Raw genomic sequence first — 22,919 nt, 5'->3', positions numbered from 1 at the left:
CCCAGCAAGGACAGGTCCTGCAGGGAGATGCATTGCCCCGGCACTACTCCCTTGTGGTTCCCTGTGCAGGGCAGACCCTTCCTACACACAGAGTCTTGCCCACGCACCTCAGCTGCTCTGTGGGTCTTTACCACTCTGCCCCAGCCCTGGCTCAGATTAAAAACTGCCCCTTTCTGCCTTAAATACCTCATACAAGGCCCTCCGGAAAGCCTATGCTGGTGTGGAAAAGTATGTGTGCTGGGGGAGGCAGGGACAGCACCTTATTCTGCATTTGAGCCTGAGCTGGTTGCAGGAGACATCCTCAGAACTGTGGCCCTTAGGAAAGGAGACAGCAGTGGTGGAAAAGGAGATAGGAAGTTGGCAGGAGACATGTTTTAACAGTTTACTCTGCCAGCCTGGACTCCAACCCAGCATCCAGTCTTGATTTCAAGGCATCAAGAAATGGAGAATCCACTGGTTTTCTTAGTAATTTTTACATAAGCTAGTGTTCCTTAGGGTTTAAAATAGAAATATTTCCTTATTTCTCACCTATGTCTCATTATTAGAACAATTTGAATGATTCTAAGTCCTAGCCACTTCTTATCAGCATATTAAAGGACATCTTTAAAAGTTGTATTTTTCTCTTTGAAAAGAAAATCAAACAGCATAATGTCTATCAATTCTTACCACGTCATCTCTTCTTTCATACACCTGTATTAATGGAAAAAATAAAAACAACCCAACCCTCACATCTGACATGCTCAGAAGTGTGTGAAATAATTTGGGCCTTAATTTTCTTAATTTATTTCCCTCTGTAATAACAAGATTCAATGGGTGTAAAACAGACAAGCGAAAAAACACCAATCATTGCAGCAGAATAAATCTGTTCTAAAAGGACAACTCACTAAATCACGGGCCTTGTTTCTGAAATTCAGCATGAATTTCAGACACGGGAGTCTGTCAGAGGGAAGACTAACGTCCCAAATCTGGCATGCTGATTTTAAAGCCTCCATAAAAGAATACATGACAATATAGCCAAGCTGGTATTACCTTCTGAAGGATTCCGCTTTTAATACAGCTTTTACACATCCATATAAAGATATTCTAGGTTAGACTTGTTTCCTTTTTTGATGTTAGTGTATTTTTATTGAAACATGTTTGAATCACTAGAAATTCAATATACTTAGTTATGTATGGGTATTAATTCAGACAGGAAAAATAAAGCCATTACCATTTAGGAATTATATCCAAGAGTATTCGGGATAGCTTGCTCTAAATAGACTGCAGTACTAATCCATGGTGTTCACAGTGAAGAGAAGGCAGATTCTTGCATTTATGCTAGCTGAAAACAGAAGTTCTGAGCTTTTGGGTGCTTGGCTTAAATTTGATAAGAGGCCCAGCTTGAAGTCAAATGAGATGTTCCAGTTTTAGGAAGTACGCATACAAAATTACAGGCTTTTCTAATCACACTGAATACCAGTGATTCGATCTTTCCTCAAATTTCATCCAGTCGCAATTAACTCTGTAGTTTCCCAGTTTGATTTTGATGCTCAGGAGTATAATTGTAATACTCTTGCAAATACAGAGATTTTAGGTCTGGTTCATCAACACTAAAGCACTTGACACCAATTTGTAAGTACAGATGAGGTCTCAGCATGGGGAATGTGTGTGATGAACCCCCACTGATAGCCCTTTGCACTAGAGAGAGTGATAAGTAAAGCCTCAGTTTGACACCAGTGTTGTATCTCTGTGTACATTCATAACGGTTATTATAAATAGAACTTAAAATTCAGTTAATACCTCAGTAAATTAACTCATAGGTGAAATTTATATAATATTCCACATCTTAAAACAAAAGCAGAAAAACCTTTCCAGATTTCATTAACACCAAGATGTCTTTAGATTACGGCATCTGTATATGAAATGGTGCAAAATAATGACTATATGATATTCATGTACAGTCAGGGAGAAATGAAAATTCTTTTTCTATGCTATGTGGTTTTTTACGCTAAATTTTGATGGAAAACTGATAGATGGATGAAGAAAGTGGCATTCACAAAGGCTAACTTTAACATAGTGAAACTAATTTCGTTATGAAACTAGATGAATGCTAGGTAAGTTAGGCTTACTGGGCTAACATTTAATAGTCTTAGGAAGCTAACAAAACTATTAACAAGATTTTCTGCAAAGGGAAATCTGTACCCGTCACGTAGCTTCACCCGGAATTTTCAATTCATGCAGCAGAAACTTTGTTTTTTCTCTCCAAGTTGGAGGCAGGGAGAGTTTATTGAGCTTGTATCAGTTTTTTCTACCATTTTCTGAATATATTTGAGCTAGAAGTACTCCTAGCTTAAATGGTAATAGACAGTTGCATTTACAAGTTTCTAGGAAATTGTATTTTCAATACTAACAATGAATGCTCACAGTTTCAGTAAGACAAGAAAAAAAATAGCAAGTTACAACTTATCTAAAAGTTAGGCAACACAATCAGCTTCCAAGTTTTCAATGCACTGTAAGCAACCAAATCACCATGTAAATATCTTTATGGAAAGGAAGAGGGCAAGGAGGGATGTTAGATTCAGCAGCATTATTTTAACAAGAAGAGTCTACTACCATTCTAGCTTGTACATTTCCTTTGCCATGTATCCTTTTATGATTCTGATGATTTTTTAAAAAATGCAGAAATATTAATGCTTTAGCTTATTGCGAAACCCACAATTCCACCCAGTTTCAGTCTAAAAATTTCTGAGACAAAATAAATCTTGCAGGGAACGTGATGTGAGTTTTGCAATTTTTTATTTTAGTATATCCATTTTCCATAGTACTGATCATACGTAATTGGGCTTTAAAAGAGATGGTAAAAGTCTATTATTATGTAGTTTATATAATGATTTCTGATCTCCTGCTAAAGAATATTTGATATGTAATCACTGAATGCAGATATCAAGAAACAGGACAGAAAACTTCCCTTGCTGTTCTATACTTCACATACGTGCGTCTCTGACTGTCTATTTATAGGGAAAGTACTACATTTTGGGATAGAAGAATGAGATAATTCAAGGACTGATATTTTTCCCAGCTAACAAAATCAATTTAATGTAAAATTTAAAAGTTCATTGCCTTCACAAATATATTCATTTTCATCATATTATGTGATGATAATACTATATAGACAGGAAGAGTTCTGAATTTTTAATGGTATTGTATTTTGGCCTGAAAAGATGATGATGCCATCTTAATTGTAAGGTAGCAAAATTACTTCACAGAATAATAAAACACACATCCATACCTCTGCAATCTCACTGGCAGAAGCCCAGAAGAGGTAGTATGGCATAAAAATTCTACAATAGGTGAACATTGTATTTTCCAATGATAATTTAACACCTGCTTCTCAATTTCTGCCCCATTTCCCAGGACTCGGTGCCTGTGGAATTTCTGCAGTTCCCTGCAGTGCTGATAACAGAGATGGAGAGTTGTAAAAATGTCTTTTTTATGTCTGGTGTTCTTTAGTGAAAGTATTGGGGGACATTCATCATTTTTAAGGAGCTTTCTTTTTAATGCTGTCATGGGAATGTGTTTGATTTACTCTCCTTCTCACCACTGTTCCTGAAACAGTGGAGATTATTTCCATGGGGTTGAATGGCACTTCAAGATTTATCATGTGTGTTTTGGCAGTATCAAGTGTTGGTGAGGGAATAACTGGAAAGGATGGAAGAAGATCCTCTTTCAGGTAAAGATGTAGTAATTAAAGCAAAGGTTTTACATAAATCAGTTGGAGAGTCCTGTGTTTTTTAATGCTGCTACAATCTTCACCCTTGCACACCTTGTGTCTCTAGCAAAAAAGACAGCTTCAATAAGAGCAACCAGAAAAACACGAGCAAAAAATGGCTCATACTGTTTTTGTAGATACAAAAAATGTAGATACATAAAAAATATACATGACGCTTTTCTGTCCTGGGACCTGAGACAGCCTTAGGAAGCATCACATTAATCAGCTAACCATTATTAAGAGTCAGATTAACTTAGAGGTTCACTGTTTCACCTATCAAATATCACACAATAAATGTGAAGCATGGATAGAGAATTGAATCAGGAAACCAAACTCTTAACTGCCCATCCTAAATTCAGCTGCATATTTGCCCTATTAAAATCCAAGTTCTTCTGGGCCGCCATGTTCTTCTTTCCTATTTCTGGGTATTCAGCAAAGTCAAAGGTGGTTCTACTGGGAGAAAATGAAAGGCAAGAAATTATCCCAATATTTAGGAACAGCACAGTTGATTAGACATGTATCCAAACCTTATTTGAAGTTACTGAAGAACTAACCTAGAATTGAAAAGAAGCACTGAACATTTTCATTAAAAAGAGAAATTTTAACACATTCCATGGTACCACATTTCCTATGAGAAAATCATTACAAAAACATGTTCACAATTGACTGCCTGCCACTTTGATTGTCTGTACACATTCTGCTCTAAAGGGAAAAGGTGGCAAAAGTGATCCTGGGAGAAAAAAGTCTGGCACATGCAAACTGAGAAATCTGCATAAATGTATTTGAAATAGCTATAGCATCGTGCCTGCAGAATACAGAGAAGCAAGTGAAAACACATAAACATGCTGATGTCGGGATGCCATCGCTACAGGAGATCTGCCTGCAACATCAAAAAATAAGAAGGCAATGCCTGCAATGAGGCTAGCAAACACACAATGTACTAGACCGACTAGGCACAATAGCGTTGAAAGAAATGACAACCCTGAAATACTAGTTAAGAGAGGAGTAAATTCAGTATACCCACTAATATTTTGTTTGTAATTCCTGTGCATAGTGGTACTAAAGAAAAAGTATAAAAGAGAATCAATGGTGATCTGGAAAACATCAACAGTTGTTCTGGGAAAAAAAAAAAAACAACTCTGTTATCCTAAACAGATGGCAATTTTGAACATATACTGGGAAATGGGAGAGGGGTACAGTTGGACTTCAGCCTTTCATTCTGCAATATAAGAGCAAATTTTTGCCTTATTATACCACATAACTCTCTGAGAAAATCTGTAGCTGCCTTCTCTGCTGAATGAGAAGGTTTCTCCAGACCTCTTAAGACTGAGCCCTTTGCCACTACTACTGCAAAATCCCCTAGCACTTCAAATCTATTTCCAAACTCTGCTGTGCCTTCATTTCTTTCCTGAGGGACAAAGGAGAAGTGATGAGCAGTCAAACATGAGAGTACTGATATACAAGCAGGGGAGGAAATGTGCAGACAGAATCACAAAGGGTCTCATAGCAATTGGAAAATTGCCCATGATCTTCCATGGAGCAAAATCAAACTCTACATACTCACCTGGGCCCTGGAGCAGTCTATTTATCTCTGAGCTACTACATTAAAATTGAGTGCTACTATCACCTTCTCCTTAGCACTTCTGTAAAACTAACTTCCCTTCCCACCCCTCCAAAAATGAGCTGAAGCAGTCTGGCAGTTTATCTGCTAGGCACATGAATATAACTTTGAGAGGAAGAGAGACAGAATAATTCGCGTTTTAATCTATCAAGTAACCTGAAACTACACCGCAGCTTCTCATTGATAATACCAAATACAAACAGAAAAAGTGAAAGTATAGTAACTAACTCGGCAACATTTTGAGCCAAACATAATGCCATATGTTGTGACATTCTGCCAAACAATTACTTATTGAACTTTCAGTGTAAGCATAGCCCCCTTTTCACCAATGTCAGTGAAAGAGAGGAAGCTACAAATTGATATTGCAGAGAATGCAATGAAGGCATGCTTTCAGGGAAGCACTGGCTCTGGACATGCAAAAGCACCTCTATTCAAGAACACACTAAGGCAAAAAAAGGCTATCCTAACCATGCATCTTCTGAAGATGTGATCCAGTTATAAATAATAATTACATTAAAATGAATGCACATTTTTCTCTATTTTAAGGCTTCTGAACATTTTATATTATTTTTCACAATTGACTGTCATTCCACAGTGGTTTTTCAGACTAGATCAAAAGGATTAGTCTGAAGTCTCTTCAGTTCACCTATGGGCAAGATGCATGGAAGATTCTGCAAGTCATTTAAACTTAAAAGTGGAATTAACTTTTTATAATCTTTGTTGAAACTTTCACAGGGATTTCTTCCTTCCTCCATATACTTATTAAAAACATGAATATTGTGCTTGAATGATTGAAGTAGATCAGACCACGTGAATTCTCTCAAAGGCCCTAATCTACTTTTTTTCAACTTCATTTATTTTACAGGGTTAGCTTTTTAAAGCTTTTTCTTCCACTCTGCGACAGATAATGGTGCTGCAGCACAAACAGAAATGCAATACATACAACTCATATTTTTAGAGCTATTTCTGTGCAATTCTGTCAGCCTCAAGGAAGGTAAATAGCAATTCTGGCAACTGTTCATACACTGGGGATTTATATTTGTCATCAACGTCATGAAACAGGGTCAGAAGCAAATTCCTAAAAAACAGTGAACCTGTTAATTGTCCTGATGAAAGACAAAGGCAGTACACATGGCAATGAGTTTGATTTGCCAATTAATTTCTACAGCCAATGATTCCATTATGTTCTTAATTATTTTTTTCTTTTTTATTTCTCCTCTGGATTTGGTCATTCATGGGATTGCTGTGGGAGTTCTTTCATTGGGCTCTGTTACAAATCAGAACATTCACACTCCATAATTTTTTGGAGGCTGGGTTTTTTTTTTCTATACTCTAAATACTTAAGATATCAAAAAGGCAAAGCCCTCTGAAATTTTTTGCTAGGAATTTATGTGAAAGAGATTTTCAACATAAAGAAAGGACTGCCTCAGCAAGTCAGTTGCATGGTGTCATATATTGACACATAAATATTGTACAAATAACCACTAGAAAACCCTTTCAATAGATAGATTATAGTACAAACAAAGTAGATGGATCATAGAATCCCAGGATGGTTTAGGGTGGCAGTGACCTCAGAACTCATGCAGGGGTAGCTTAAAAGCCAGACCGACTTTCTCAGAGCATCCTCCAGTCAAGTTTTGCAAATCCCCAAGGATGGGGAGTCCACAGCTTCTGCCAGCACCCGTGTCTGGGCTGAACCACTCCTCCAGTGAAGAAATTCTTTTCCTTAGGTCTAATCAGATGCCACAGATAAACTCTAGAGCTCATGAGACAATGTCATAACCTGGCCAGACAAACAAGTCTTACCTGGGCACCGGGGAGTTTTGTGGGCCACAGCAGTACCACTGATAGGACGACCATTGGGCGTGACACACCAGCAGTATCCAGTGTAACTATGGCACTGAACCTGTCAGAAACCATGTGCATTTTGTCAGACATATATTTGTTATCCCACAGTGCTCATGACACACGAGTACAAAACACTAGTCCAGAAAACTGTATTGACAAAATCTACAACAATAAACCATAATGGACCTAATCTCAGTCCTAATGATTGGATCCTATGATTCTTTATCATAAAGAAGAGTTTATTTCAAGTGTGGTAGGTCCTTCAGAATCCAATGGAAGAGAAAACTATTGAAATATGTGGTTGTTTACACCCTATTTCAGAAGAGTGAGGTGCAGGTGTTATGAAAACCTCACAACCAAGTTCCTCAAGGGAAACATAAACTGTTCCTGAAGGAAGCAATCTCGAGTTTTTTTCCACATAGAGAACATATTGTTCCACCCACTGAAGGAGCAGGACAGAGTTCTTCTGCCAGCATTATTCATATCCCAAGCTGTCAGAAAGGAAACTCTTGGAATTCCTCTTAGAAATCAATTGCATTATATTTCCCGAGGGCCAATATCACTTCCCTAACCATGCTTAAAATGAGAAAAGTTGTCTTCTGCACAACAAGTGAAATGCAGTGCAGAGGCAGCGGAAGGTGATCTTGATTGGGATATATATCACAGGATAAGCTTCTAATTGCGTCCCTTCTGAATTCCATGATCAAACCTAAGTAAATTAGTCTCAGACCATATGCTTGTACAGAAATTCAGTTGAGAATAGGGAAGAATCCTGTATGATTCATGCTTTAGCACTAAAATACGGACTGGTCACAAGATTTCTGGTTGGGATCAGGAACAGATAGAAATTCCAAGCATTTTACCATCTGATGAGTATTCAGGGGGCTACAAGAATGACTCAGCTGCCTCAGCCTAGAAGAACAGGGAGTGTAGCACATGAACAGTGGTAATGTTTGGCTCTTTTGCTGGCCAACTCTGAAAAAAAGAACAAGGACTCGGCCCAAAACATGAATTTTCCTTCCATTTTTTAACATCAGTGTTAGCACAAATTACATTTTATTTTGAAATTACATTTGACTTCATTACATTTGTCTTTTTTTTATCCTCTTCAAACACACATACTCTGACTTTCCAGCCATGCAAGATACTGAATGTAAAATTTTCAACCTGACTATATGTGCCATCATCATTGCATTCTGGGATAAACACTTGTTGAAATTCCTTGCGAGCTTGTTCCTGGGTGTACTTCCTCTCAGCCACACATCTGGAAACATCTAGAGAAAGGGAGAAGACAAGTCAATTGGATGATGCAATATAAAGAAATGATAGGCGAAAACCTAAATTAAGAAAAAGAAAGAAGGCTCCAAGACCTACGCAAAGAGAAATGGAATTATAATCAGGGAAAATGTACAATCACTTGCATTTTTTTAAGAAACAAAACCAATGGAAGACAATAACTTCTGGGAAATATTGTCCTTATTCACCGGCATGATAGTAACATTTTTTGCTGAGCATCACCTGTAATTCACTAGTATAATTATGTTCTTCTGCCTTAGACTGCCTGTCTAACCTGTGAGTCCTTTTGGTTCATACAGGTGTGCTCATGCTGTCAAGCAGAGTAAACAAAACTGAAATTTTGCCACTACAAAGATGACATGTTACAGAGTGAAGCACAGAGGGGAAGGACAGAACTGGGAGATGAGATGGGGAGATGCCTAGAGATACAACCTTGCTGCTCCAACTACCTTCAAAGGGCAGAGATCCATAAAGGGCTTCTCCTATCAATTTAACATGGCAATAGCTGCCACTGTGCCCCACAATATTCTTGCAGTGCTGGTGGCAGCACCAGCTTTCTAGTGCTTCAGGAAAGACAAAGCAGTCAGCAGGAACATAGCTGCCTTGTATTTCCTACTGTGAGTTTACACACCATTTACTCCAGTTAGGCAGTGATCTCAGCTGTGACTACCGGGCTGGTAAAAAAAAATAAAATAAAATATACTGTACCAGCAGAGGGCTTGCTGGGGAGGTGATGTAATAATAATTTTGGACATGCTTAATTCATATTATGCTAAAATTTGCTGTAACAGCTTATGATTTAGACATGGCACAAGTCAAAGTCTATCACATGGTCCTTTTTTGACCACTGTGTGGTTTCTTGCACCATCTCCTGCGTTATTTGGTACTGGTCTCTATCCAAGACAAGGTATCAAACAATACAGCTTTAATTCAGTAGAGTTTCTATAGGTCAATATACTACATTGGCTAATACAAATACTATATTTCAATTAGGCAGCCAAGGGTGAGAAAAGCCACATAATATATGCATTTCTTTGTTTAAAGCTACTACAAATTTTAGCATGCTGCTGATGCAGAACCAATACTTCAGAATGTGCTTGAGCTAAGCAATTTCAGGACAAATGAGAATACCAGGCAAGCTTAAGGTAGTATTAATGATTTCAAGATGTGACTGTAATATCTGAATTAGAATGATCTCAAGCATACAAGTGGAGAAATTTGCTGCTTATGTTCCTGCTTTGTTTAAAGACTGTTTGACAGTAACTGGCTAGTTCCCTTCTAGAGCTAAAACCATCCAGCCTGTGAGACAGGGGTGTTGTGGTGATTTGTGAGTGTTTGTGCAGTTCTTAGAAAGCACAGGGACAGGCTTTCTCATCCACACAATTTGCACATTGAACAGAATCTGAACAGTGAGGCAACACTTTCACTTACCCACTTGATACCGGTACAGCTCACCAAGGCTTTGGCATTTAATAATCCAAATTATTGTATACAGGTGAGCCAGCAAAGTCCCCCAAGCACCCTCTCTGTGCCAGTATTATCCAGACATACGTGCACAGAACCAGCACAGAAGCTGATGCAACTGCAGAAGTCCTTTGTACAGGATGAACCCTTCACTGGTCATTTCCACCGAGCTTTGGACAACTCAGCTGGCAACATTAGCATAAAAAACTCCAAGTCCTAGGCAATCTGGTGTGGAAGTGTAGCATAATGAGGACAGAAACTGCTCCTCAACATCTGCATCCTGAAAACAAAATTGGGGCCCCTTAATTCTAATCTTCATATTGATTTCCTCTTGGGTCTTGGATTCGTGTGCATTATTTCTATGCATTAGCTTACTCTTGTCACAGGAGCATTATGAGAGTTCATGTTGGTAAAAAGCCCAAAATACAAGTTGTTTCACTTTGAAAAACTCTGTTTCGGTCTTAACAACCTTAATCGTATTATGCTGTTTCAGGATGGATATTCACAGACCCGATTTCCTCTCGGGTCTTGGATTCGTGTGCATTATTTCTGTGCATTAGTTTACGCTTCTCACGGGAGCATTATGAGAGTCCATGTTGGTAAAAAGCCCAAAATACAAGTTGTTTCACTTTGAAAAACTCTGTTTCGGTCTTAACAACCTTAATTGTATTATGCTGTTTCAGGATGGATATTCACAGAGGTGCAATGTTACCTGAAATGGACAGAAAAGTTCAACCATCCAGAAATGTGAGAAAAATAATAAGGAAGTGAATTAGTATGTGCTCTGGTACTTTAATAACTTGTTTCGTCAAGGGAAAATTATAGCCAATGTACTGTGCACCTCAGGTAAAGTCTGTTAATGTATGCACTGCCAAAGTTTTTGGGGAAAAAAAAAAAAAAGAAACATTTTAAGCAAGCTTTAGTGTCGTAAGCCTTCTTCTAAGCATGGTTTGGTTATACAGTACTTAATAACATGTGGTTTTAATGTAGCTAGTATTTTAACTGAAAATAAATCACTCCTTTGTTGGACCTCTGTCCTCGTTTTTCTAGAATGACATGTGGTTTAAATGTCTAAAAGGAAAAGTGATATAAATTCCATCACATGAGGTCTCTGGTATAGTACCAGCAGGGTTGTAAATTATATCCAATATTTGAATTATCATAAAAACATGCCAAGGAGAAAGAGAAGCTCTCCAAAACTGTCCACCACTTGTTCCTAAACAGCCTGATGCTCTAAAGGGCTCCTATTTGTGGATGATCTAATATGCTTCAAAATCAAAAATGACCACATTTAGTGGAATAAAAATTCATGTTTAAAGCCTAATTTTGTGTTATATAACCATGGAAACTTTATTAAAGCTGTTGGGCATTACTGTGCTTCAGCATACCCAAAATAAACCCACAAGGAAGATCTCTTATCAAGGTAAGCATCTGAAACTGTGCATAGTCAAAACACTATTCCTAGTTCTGGTTTTTTATTTCACCAAGGTATTACCACAGAGGAATAACTATGGCATACAGATATGGTCCAAACCTACTAGAAGAAATGTAATAGGGTGGTCAAGAAAAAAGAAGACATATAAAAACATTCTTCCTCAGAATACTAATGAACGTTAAATTATTAATTCAGAGGAGCTAAATTCCTTCCAAATAAAATATCACTGAAGCCAAAAGAAGTTATAGTATTTTTTATAATAAACTTGTAAGATTACCCAATCTGAGCATCTGTCTCTGTGTCCTGGTTGCAATACCTCCTAAGTCTACTGCACGATTTCAAACAAATTTTCCATGGGAAAAGAAGAATTCAAGAGATTTAAGTGCTAGACATTTATATAAAATAACAGTTGAAAAAGGATGAGAAAGTTAATTCTTGCCATGATTGGGAGAAAGGCTGAAACACGAGCTCACATCAAAGTGAAAGACAAGAGATAGATGTAGGGAGACTTTGGAACAGGCAAAAGTCAGTGATGGGTGAGATCCTAATCCATAGGGAAATGAACTTTCCTACATGGCCATTGCTCACACTTGCCCAGTGAGGCCAAGTCTGGGACTCACTGTGCAAAGTCCTGTGAGTGCACCCAAACAATTCTTGTCTATGGGTCCCTCTGTGCACCTTGCACAAGTGTAACTCACAAAGATAACTCACATGAATCTCAAATTAGTAGGATGAATCTAGGCTTAAGCGGCTTGCCAGAAGGAGGTTTATAGAAATATTGACATCGAAGGGGATGCCAGTGAAGTCTCTCACATACAAATTCAACTTCCCTCTTTACCTAGAGCAGGAATAACCCAGATCAGGAAGGACCCTGATTATTTCAAAATTAAGATCGAGAATGAAATGTGGTGGGACTTACCTGGCATCTCTGTGCTGATTAATCAGCCCACAGCTTTGATTTTGACCATCATATACCCTGACTAAACTCTTTTGGGGTGAATGGTGTACAACCAGGACAAACAATATGAGAGCAGAGAGGCTCCAAGTCTGCAAGGTGTTGGAAGGATGAAAAGCACCGTGCATCACTGGAACAAGTCAGCCTTGTTTCACTGGTGTTATATTGGTTTTCTAGCTCTAAAAAAATGTTTGTTTGTTTGTTTTTAAATCCATTTTTATTTAAACTTTTGGAACCATCTAGTGGAAAAATAAGGGGCTTGAAACTGTTACTAGTTTCTCACTAGAATTCCCACTATACTTTATTTCTTGCCCTAGTTTAAGTATTAATAAGGGAGCCAGCAAACTCAAGCCAGAATCTGGTATATGACCTGGTGAAAAGACCATTTGGTTCTAAGACCTGTCAAAAGCTGGAAATGAGGCCTTATTTACTTATACTCAGACAGTGAGAGAAACTAATTTTGCAGATCTGTGTGCCCAGCTGTACTTTTTAATTATGTCAATGACCGACTCAGTGAGACTTTATCCTCTTAACTCCAGGTAAATGGGATTTTACATCCCAGAAGCTTGCTGGGAAAAATATTGTCCTGACATAGAAACTGAGCATGAAGATGCATGAGTTTACCTTAAATTAGCTCACTTGGAGTGTATTAGCTGTCAAACTGGGTTGGTACAGGGCTCAATGCATTTTAGCACAGCACATTGGCCAGTGTGTTGACTGTACCATTGTGACTCAGCACCAGGACTGCCAAGGCAGCTAGAGGCTTAAGAAGACAAATACATCTTGGGGTGTATAACTGAAGACAAAAAATGGGTGGACAGAACTGAGGAGATTACAGAGCTGTAGCAGTTTGGGCAAGTCTTTCTGAATTGCCCTGGTGACAGTTCTTGCTACCAGAGGAGACCACTGTCTGGATGGCACTGGTGAAATATAAAGCCATCTTAATTCTGTGCTAAGCTTCCGTACGCAACAGGGAAGACTTTCACCTATGAAATGAAGTGGTGCCAGTACACCGCTGCAGGATCCAGAACGAGATTCTGTCATGTGTGACACATGGGAGTACAGGAATTCCTGAGATAACATTAAAGTCAGTAGAAAATTGCAGTACCCAAGGAAATTCTGGAAACAGAATTAACCTCACAAACAGCATAGGACTGTCTTGGAACTAATCTCATTTTATGCCTTATTTCCAGAAGTACAGCACCGAAAACACTGAGCTTCACTAAAAAAAGAAAACATCTGTCAACTTAACTCTGCTGGCTAATCTTGAATAATATATCACACAGAGAGAAGTTTATTACTGAAAAGTAGAAGTTTATCTTTAAAACAATGACACAAACTCATCAAGGGTGTAAACACCATCTCTAAAGTGACATTTAATACAATTGAATTTACAGCAACTTTGGGGCTCCACAGGGAGATCTAACCCAGATTCTCTCATGGAAAAGTAAATGATTTGCCAAAAGAATAGGTAAATCTCCTGAAAAGATTTTGATTTAGTTCATCTCGTATTTCTTGTTTTGCTATATATTTCAGCAAGAATAAAAGTGTCTTTCCCAGTACCAATACTCTGAGCAGACTTCGATTGCTTCCAAAGAGATTACTCTGTGTGACATGGAATTGTTATGCATTTGTGCATTAAATGAACTTCACAGTTTATTTAGTTATTTTATTATAGATGGAATATTCTGCTGAACAGATCAGAAACATTTACCACTTTGTTAAAGCTACTTATAAAGTGGTTAAACTTAATAATTTGAAGAAAAAGTTCCCTCGAGGGCTTTCCACAGATACATAGCTGTTCTTATGCTAAAGAGAAAGCTTTTCTAAAGTCACATAGATGTGAACCAGCCGACCTAGTACAGGCACACATAATCCAAACACCTCTCACTATTTCCCTTATTGCCCCTCCATTATGCCAGAATACCTATACACACTTACTTGCCCTTAAATTTAGAAATATACAGTACATCAAACTGTTTAAAGTTAGTTACTTACCTGAGCTCTTTACTGAATTGTCCTAACAATAAACCTGAGGTTTTTTCCTACTTCTGTGTTTCTTTCTCACTACTATACCCTTTTGCTAACTGGTAGTGATATAATAAAATTAAAATTATCTTAATTTGTAGTTAATTTAACATGAAAAATGTTTTATTCAGAGCACAAGACACAATTTGGTTTATACGGCATAAACTAATTATAATGTGAACATTTTCTATTATATTTGGCCTAGGTCAATGTATATTCCAAAGAACTGATCACGTCTACCAACAAAGCATATAAATAGCTGTAGTCTCTAGTGGTAGGAAACACATAGCAAGCTATATGTGCTCAAAGTTTCAATTTCAAAGATGCAGAGATTATTAGCCTCTTGGGTTGGAAAGGATGTCAGCACAGACATTCAGCCTGACACAGCCATAAAAGAAAGACTTGCTGCTTCGTGACAAGTGCTGGCCAACTCCTTCACTATTTATTTTTATTGCTGCATTCTAGATTCAAACAAAACAGCAGAGCAATCTTAGCCTAAACTCTCCTTTATTGGCATCTAACAGAGGCAAGCAGTGTGGAGTTTCTTCGTTTTCTTTTTCTTTTTTTTCCTTTCTCCACATTTTGCAACCACCCAGCAATTTAGATAGCTAAGCTTTAAGATAAAATAAGGAATGTTTTGCTGGATTCCTTCTTGGTAACATAATATTTCTCTCGATTTGCTAATAGTAACATTTGGAGAGATACAGTCTGACTAGAACTGAATCAAATATTTGCAAGAAAAACTAAAGCTACAGCTTTCTGATTTTTTACATACCAAAGGCCAGACTAGGCTTTCTGAGCAGAACAGAGATTTGATAGTTTGGAGAATTCTCATATGGGCCAATTTATAATTCTTGCACTGAAAATCTGAGATTGCTTGGAACTATTTGTGGTTCCTAGTCTTCAGTGCTTTTTTGTGCCTAAGTATGCTTTTATATGCCTTGTTTCTGTGCAGTCTGGCTTTGGCAAGAAATATTATCAAGAAAAAATGAGTATTTTAAAAGGAGATAATTTCCACCTCCGACAAATTGTGGATACTATTTCAGAGTTACTTGTCCTGTGTTCCAGGCAGCAGTAGAAGCATTTAAAAGAGCAACAGATACTCCACAAAAAATATTCTAAACATACTTCAAACTTTATCCACCCCCTCTACATACCTACTAGAAAGTATAATCAGAAGCCAACTCCTCTTGCTTCCAGGGACTAAATAAGTTATAACTTCTGTATGTAAATACCTTTTGCTCACCAAGATGTTGAATATTTTGTTTCTCAAATTAACACTTTTAGTATAGTGGCTTGATACGTAACAGCTTGACGCATAACATAAATGAAGACTCAAAACCAAAATGATGTTGTTGGGACTGAACAGTGTTTGTATCATGATTGCCAGCATTAGAGTCTGGAAACTTGCTGTCATCCAAACTATTAAACAGTCTACAGTGAGAAAATATGTCTGAAAAAGGAGGAGACAGCTCCTACCTAAAAGTATTATAAGATAAAGATCTGACCTATAATCAGTTTTTTTCCCCAGAAGGATTCTTTTTAAAAAAAAACCCAAACTGATACCACTTTTTAATACAGTCTAATTTTAATATATTTTTTCCCAAATAACAAAAAATCCTCCATCCTTTTTTTTTCTTTTTTTCTTTTTCCTCACAAAATGTGAGGGAAAAAAAAAAAAGGAGAGGAGAAAAGGGAGAGGTGAGGACAAGTGTTTTGCTGTTTTGCTTTCAACCTGCAGACTGTGCAAGCTCTCTCAGTGTGTGTTCAGGATTATTTTATAGACTGACACCTTGGTCCAGTCCTGCCTTCACTCATTTCAGTTAGAAAAGGAACCAAACCTACTCACTACATCTTTCTCTCTCGAAGTGAAAGATCTTAGGAGCACGTTCTGCCTCCCAAATGCAACCCACAGGGCTGACTTCCAGGCAGCAGATGGACTGGCCAAGCCAATATCCCGGCCCACATGTTGTCATAAAGGACATCCTCAGGCTCACAGCTGAGCTCACACTCTAAGGTTTGTGGCAAATCTGAGCTTGAGGGTAGCCTCCATGGGAATACAGGATAAGGCGTGCACCCAGAAACCACGTCCAGCATTTATAACCCACTTCATTAACTAAGAGGTAATGGTAACGTTTCCCCAAAGGATGCTTAGATCCATGTATTATGGGACCAAGATTAATTTATGAGCCCAAAAAAACTACTGCACAGCAATGTCCACCTTTCTCCTCACAAAGGGAAGAGACAAACCACATCAACACATTTATCCAAGGACAGAAAGGTTCTGTAATTCATATCATTAAAGCATGTCCTTAATTCATTCATTAACTCATTGTACTGATAACTCAAACGAGTGAGATTTCTCACTATTGCTGAAAGCCCCATTTTAATGAAACAAATGCCAAGTGTTTCTCTCTTTAAGGAAAGTAAATATCAAATAGTAAAATACCTCTTTATGGGAAATTCCACTCATATTTTGATGTGCTTCAGTTCTTTATGTGAATCGTGAGAGTGAAGATAGTACCTTTTGTTATGTCTATGATAGCCCATAAAAGAATGACATTTTTAAACAGCCAGGCTATTTAAGATACCATAAATGAATTAAGCTAAACATGAGCTATCTAGAGTTTCCAATGGAGAAAGGGGATCTACGTAGTTATAGAATAACAATTGCACTCCTGTGTGTGATGGCTCTCCTTGGTGTGCTCACGAAGCAGCAAGGTCCTACTGGGGCCACCATGGCAAATACTGAATACATACACTGAGTGCCAGCCAAGCTAAATGCCAACTCTCTCATGACTCAAATATCGCTCTGTGTAAAGCTCCTACTTTGCCATTTCGAGTATGGATCGCTCCAAGATGTGTCCAAGTCCAGCTGAACAGTTCATTGTAAACCCAGGTTGCTGCAACATGCCGGTAGTGAAGGAGGGAAATGCGATGCAAGTTGGCAGTGGAAATTTCATATTGATCAACAATTTGTATCAAACCTCCAGTCATTAAAGAAGTCTTATTTTAGTGAAATATTGGTAGAGAAGTCACAAAATTCAAGAACCTCAGCTGGGATGTTTCAAGAGTTCTGTGTTAGGGCAGAGGTATGCTGGTACATGTAAATTTGTTTTTTCCATTGATAACAATGTCAGAATACCAAATATTATTACTGAGCCACTTGCTTAATACTTTCAGAATATTATTCTCCAATGCCCCAATTATGGGCCTGGTACATTCATTTAAGCTGGGAAAGGGAACAAGTATTCTTACTGTTACTTAAGGAACAAGAAGAGAAAAAGAAGAAAAGAAGAAAAAAAAAAAAGGTATTTCTGAGTACATTATCCTGCAATGCTTGCAGACCACTTTCAGGGCAAGCTTTAGTTGAAACAACAGGAGGTCCTCTAAGCTAACTCAGAGGGGCATCTCCATGGGAGACAGAGGCTTTGTAGTTCAAGAGAAACATTCCCAGTAGCCACAGACATCCAAAATGCAGTCACAGGCATTGCACATGCTCTGCAGCTTCCTCCTAACAAGTGCTAAACATTGGCAAACATTCATATAAAGAGCTTACATGCTCAAATAAAGGTGAAACTACCCCAGATGAACTACAGTGCCACCTGTTCCAATTCACCCTTACACCATCAGCAAAATTGCAAACTGAACTGCTGCTGGCAACTAGTGGCTGTTCACTTGATAGTCCATAAGAGAGAAAAACTGCTCCCCCCACCAGATGCTCCTGTTACAGATTTTGCTTGCTTTGAACAAGATGCCATCAGCTAGCAGACTTTCTACACTCGAGACCTGAAGTTGCTGGTATAGGAGATGAAAAGCTGTCCAACAGGAACTCTGAAAAACTCCGTTGATCCTGTAGGAAAATCTTCCACTAACCTAGCCATGACTACAGCTTGTTGTCATGTCACAATTTTCATCGAAAAAAAACTTTAGTCCCACTTGCCTCCACCCAGCATCTTAATTTCAGGTTTAGAAGTTAATACACACTTTTTACTGTCACATAAAACTACTTAAAGGGCCTAAAATTATTTGAAAACTGCTGCAGGAAAAATACGTGTTCACATTTTCAAAGTCCATGGGAAAAAACTTGTTCATTAGTGGGGAATAAATAAGTTAGCAAACCTGATAGAAAAATTCTATTGATTTTAGAATAAGGGAAACTAACAGGAGTTTGCAGAAATGAGTTGAAGCATTCTCTCTTTTTTTTTGTATTTATAATGTGAAATTTTCATGATAATAGAAAATTGAAGTATTCTTTGCACAATGCCATTCCATGGTGATAAAAGTAAATTTTACAGAGTAATTGTGAACAATTATAGGAGATTAAAAAACAAAAACAAAAACAAAAACAAAAAACAACCACCCCAAAAGCCCAACCAACCAGACTTCTTCATATGGGATGTACAAGATGCTCCATGAAAAAATAAAAAATCACAATTAGTTTCAGGTAGTCTCATCCATTATGATACATGACATTCAGCCTTATATTTGTAAGATAAAGAAGGAGATCTTCACTCAGCAATGCCACTCCCATTTCTGCTGAGGAAGATGCTTTTAGCTGATGTCTTGTACGTTTTAGTTTCCATACAAGCACAGCCTTTTGGAGTAACCTATACCATATTCCAAATAACGTAAAATCTCCCTTAAATGTAAAACTGTAGTTACTGGCCCTACAGGAGACTGCAGTGCTGGGCAACATTCCCTACTCATAATGGCATCTGCATCATTCATGGATTTAATTTAAAGAGGCTTTTTTTTTTTTCCTCTTTAAAATAAGGTTTTTACCACTTTTTTCTTCTTTTTTTTTTTTTTTTTTGGAGACATGGTATTTCTGCATGGTTGATCATAACCTTGTTGCACAGTAAATGTCTGTGTCAAGTAAATGGCAAATCTCTAGAACTTCAGAGTTTATATTAGATTTTATTTGGAAAAGAATCCAAAAATATGGGTGTTCATCTACAGTGTAGACAGATTATTTTGACCTTCGAAATTTTACAAGATTGTAACTTCTTATAGCATTTCCAAGCTTGGCGTGGAAAAAAAAAGCCTTATTCTAAAAAGAAAAAAAAAAAAAAGAAATATTATAAATCTTCATAATGTCTTCAGAAAAACTCACTATCAGAACAGTCTCTTTTGATGCTTATTTTGTCAAAGGTGAGTTGTTTTTCAGAACTGAGGGTAGAGAACATTAGTTCAGAGTTCATTCATTTTCATGTTTGTTTAAACTGTCTTGATCTCTGCTGCAGCCATCAGAAACTAGGACAGGAGTGTGAGAAAAGACAATGATTTAAATTCTGCCAGTTTTCTGTCATTTAGTTTTAAGATCCAGGTTTCCATTTAAGGTTTCCTTTGCAATGCTAAAGAATTGCCTGGGCTGAGCACCATTGCTGTGAATGGAACTTGCATTAAGAGAGGAAAGCAAGCATCTTTAAAACAAACTACCCCTTTGTAATTTTAGTATTTGAATGATCAAAACCAAATAGACAAGCCAAATGTTGAGAATAGGTGAGAAGGAGAAAAGATAGCCAATCTAAATTTGGCTTTCTCAGAAAAAAAGACACAGAGAAAGCAGACACCAGATCAAACTCCCTTATGGATGTGAAAAGAAATGAATGTATAAACAAGAAATGTTTGACTCACAATTATTCCAAAAGGTTGTCAACATAAACTGTCAATGTGTTTAGATTTCTACTGAATAGACTGAACCAAACAAAAAGCTGGTCACCATGTTTTCAACTAATTAAAATGGTACCTGCAAGTATTTAATTTTCAGGCAGGATTGTTGTGAGATGAACAGGGATTTTTACCTGTGAAAAAGAAAGGAAGAGACAGACACAGACTTAAGAATGCCTTTTCTGATCAATGACAGAAAATATCAGACACAGATTTGAAGTTGTGAATCCTATACCAGGAATCATGTCTTTTTTCTCTTCATAATTTCCACGTGCAAACATGCATGTTTCTTTCCCTTTTTCCTGCATTAGCAACCTCAAAACTTGTGTCATAACCAATGTTTTAACGGAGGGAGGAGAGTGTCTAGTTTTTTGGGAGGACGGATGAACACTTCCAAAAAGATTTGCTTTCATTTCAACACGGAATGAAAACAAATTCTGAAACCTTCAAAGTTGCCCTGAAATGGAACCATCACTTTTTGGTTAGCCCTATTTAAACAACCCTCTGCTCTTTGGTCAAGCATCACCTGCAACAACAAATTTCACCACTCAAAAGCAACTGGCTCAAAAGAGTTCTTAATCTGAGGGCTTCCTTACCTCTTTCAGAAGAACGTTTGATGGGACTGTCAAAAGTAGCTCTAGCAATGCTAAAACTGAAACTGCAGCTAGGCCAACAAATCACCTTTTTCTTCTCTAAAACTTGTTTTTACAGCTTGAAATATTTCTGATGATTGCAGCCATGGGTAGGAATAAAGATATTGGTCACTTAAAAATTTAAGACCGCTTTGACTGAATAAGAAATAAAATATAAAATTTAAAAGAACACCAGTCTCTTGCTCATATTGACCACATATGTCTATTGCCAATCAAAGGAAAAAATATTTAAATATTGTGATGTTTAAATGTGTGCCATTTGCATTTATTTAATGAAAAGATTAAAAACATCTAATTGATGAGGGCATGATGTGTACCTGCAATTAGCAATACTTAACCTGCTTAAAGTGTCTAATTCCAAGTCTACAATTGTACTGACACTCTATTCATTAATAAATAAATAGCAAATGAGCACTTCTCCAAATTGTAGTTGTTGACTGCAGAAAAATTTGCCAGCATCACGGAGGATACCTTCACTAGGGCAATACAACACAACTTTATGGAAAAAAATTCATGCAGATGACATTGTTAACATGGTAAGAGGAAAAAACAATAAAGAAAACCACTCAAAACTGATTTCCATAAAAATGTATAATGCTCCAATGTATAAAATGAATAAATACAAAGTGCACAATAATTCTCTCTGCCATTCATGAGTGTAAGAAAAGCTTTGGCTCAGGTAGCTTCATTATGTTATCCTTGTTCTCAAAAGTAAATAGATCCATCAGCTAATACAATGGCCTATTATGAAAGGGTAAAAAAATGTGCATAGTGTTTCAGCTAGGCAGAAGATGAGACAGAATGTCTCTTTGAAGCAGTCTTGATGCTTCAGAGGTTTGCTGGAGCTAATGGAGAGAGATGATGTGGAAAATTGCCTCCTAGAGGTTGAATCAGTGTGGTCCCTAGGGTTTTCCTCCCCCTGCTGCCTCTCTCTTTTGGACAGAGGGAAAGGGAAAGTAAATCTTTATGACCACTGCTATTCTTACATTTTAGAAAGAAGATCATTGTGTTGGGAATCACCCTACATGTCAGTAAGGAACTGCGTTCTCTAGACCAGGCTACTCTAAAAGTGAAAAGATTTAACTGGGAATAAGCATTGGAACTGAAGTACTAGGATTTTTGGTTTTGCTCAGTTTCTCTAAATAGAGATGAGAAGCAAACTGTGGATGATTCAGATAGGAATGGCCTGTGAGGGTTCTAAACATTACAAACCCTTTCTTTTTTTTCTTTTTTTTCTTCTCTCCCCTCTCGGCCCCTAACTAAATGATTGCAGTTAGGAAACACAAGACTGAATTTGACCATCTTTAACTCAAAAGACCAAACTGCAGTAGACAAGAAACCTTGGGAGATAAAAAATCTTAAGGGTTACTCTGAGCCTGCCAGTGATATGGTCCTTCAGAACAAGGACCTAACCTTACAATTTCCTTAATAGTGACTTATAATAGTGTAAATGGGTGGGGAGACTTATATTTTTGCTGATGGATAAAGATTAATTTACCTTTATGTAGCATACTATTATAGAATCAACAGGATTGATTTCAACCTGCTTCAAGTACAGCACTTCTAGTTTTCAATACACAGACATTTTCAAAAAAATTATTTAAAGTCTATTATTTTTCATTATGGTCACGAGAGACTTTGATTTGCTCACCTTTGCAGTTGCCCCGGTAGGCTATTTCCAGCTGAGGGTCTTTGCATTTTGCTCGCTGAAATTCACACCGGGACAGAAAAGTTCTTCCATCAGATGCACAGAGTGATTTCTGAGGTGAACCTGCACAGTCCAGGCTGCATTCTCTGTCTTTGTCTTGGTCCACTCTCAAAAACTAGAAAAAATAAATTAACGCTGTAGGAATGCTATTCCCATGTGAAAACTACTGTGTGATCCCCTTCCCCAGGGAAGACATGTAAATATTATCCAAAACAGAAAAGAAAGCTTTGTGTTTTTAGCCTATTGAAGTAATCGCTGACTCACTATATCTGGAGTTATTCAGCTGCTGTTTTGAAATGGTAGCAATTGCAACATTTCTGTTACATACACTAAATCCACTATCGCAATTAGAAAATCTCAGTCTCTTACAACCCTTATGAAGCTGAACACAGCGTGTTAGAGTCTTTAGGGCAAAACCAGCGATGGCAGAAACATTCTTCACAACAAAAATGAAACAGCAATGGAAATTTGTCTATTTCTTAGCTATGCA

The 22,919-nt window shown here is 37.5% G+C and overlaps 1 protein-coding gene across 1 annotated transcript in view; it reads right to left on the bottom strand.

The window, feature by feature from the left end:
- SMOC2 (SPARC related modular calcium binding 2) overlaps positions 1 to 22,919 on the bottom strand; it is a 145,324-nt gene that overhangs the window by 76,571 nt on the left and 45,834 nt on the right. Inside the window, exons 2-4 of the mRNA XM_074168022.1 lie at positions 22,373 to 22,544; positions 8,385 to 8,491; positions 7,176 to 7,275 (exon numbers count right to left, since the gene is read on the bottom strand). Of these exons, the coding sequence (XP_074024123.1) occupies positions 7,176 to 7,275; positions 8,385 to 8,491; positions 22,373 to 22,544 (379 nt within the window). The remainder of the gene's footprint in view (positions 1 to 7,175; positions 7,276 to 8,384; positions 8,492 to 22,372; positions 22,545 to 22,919) is intronic.

The sequence above is a fragment of the Numenius arquata genome, chromosome 2, assembly GCF_964106895.1.
Source record: "Numenius arquata chromosome 2, bNumArq3.hap1.1, whole genome shotgun sequence".
Classification (NCBI taxonomy): domain Eukaryota; kingdom Metazoa; phylum Chordata; class Aves; order Charadriiformes; family Scolopacidae; genus Numenius; species Numenius arquata.
This window is presented reverse-complemented; position numbering and strand designations above follow the sequence as displayed.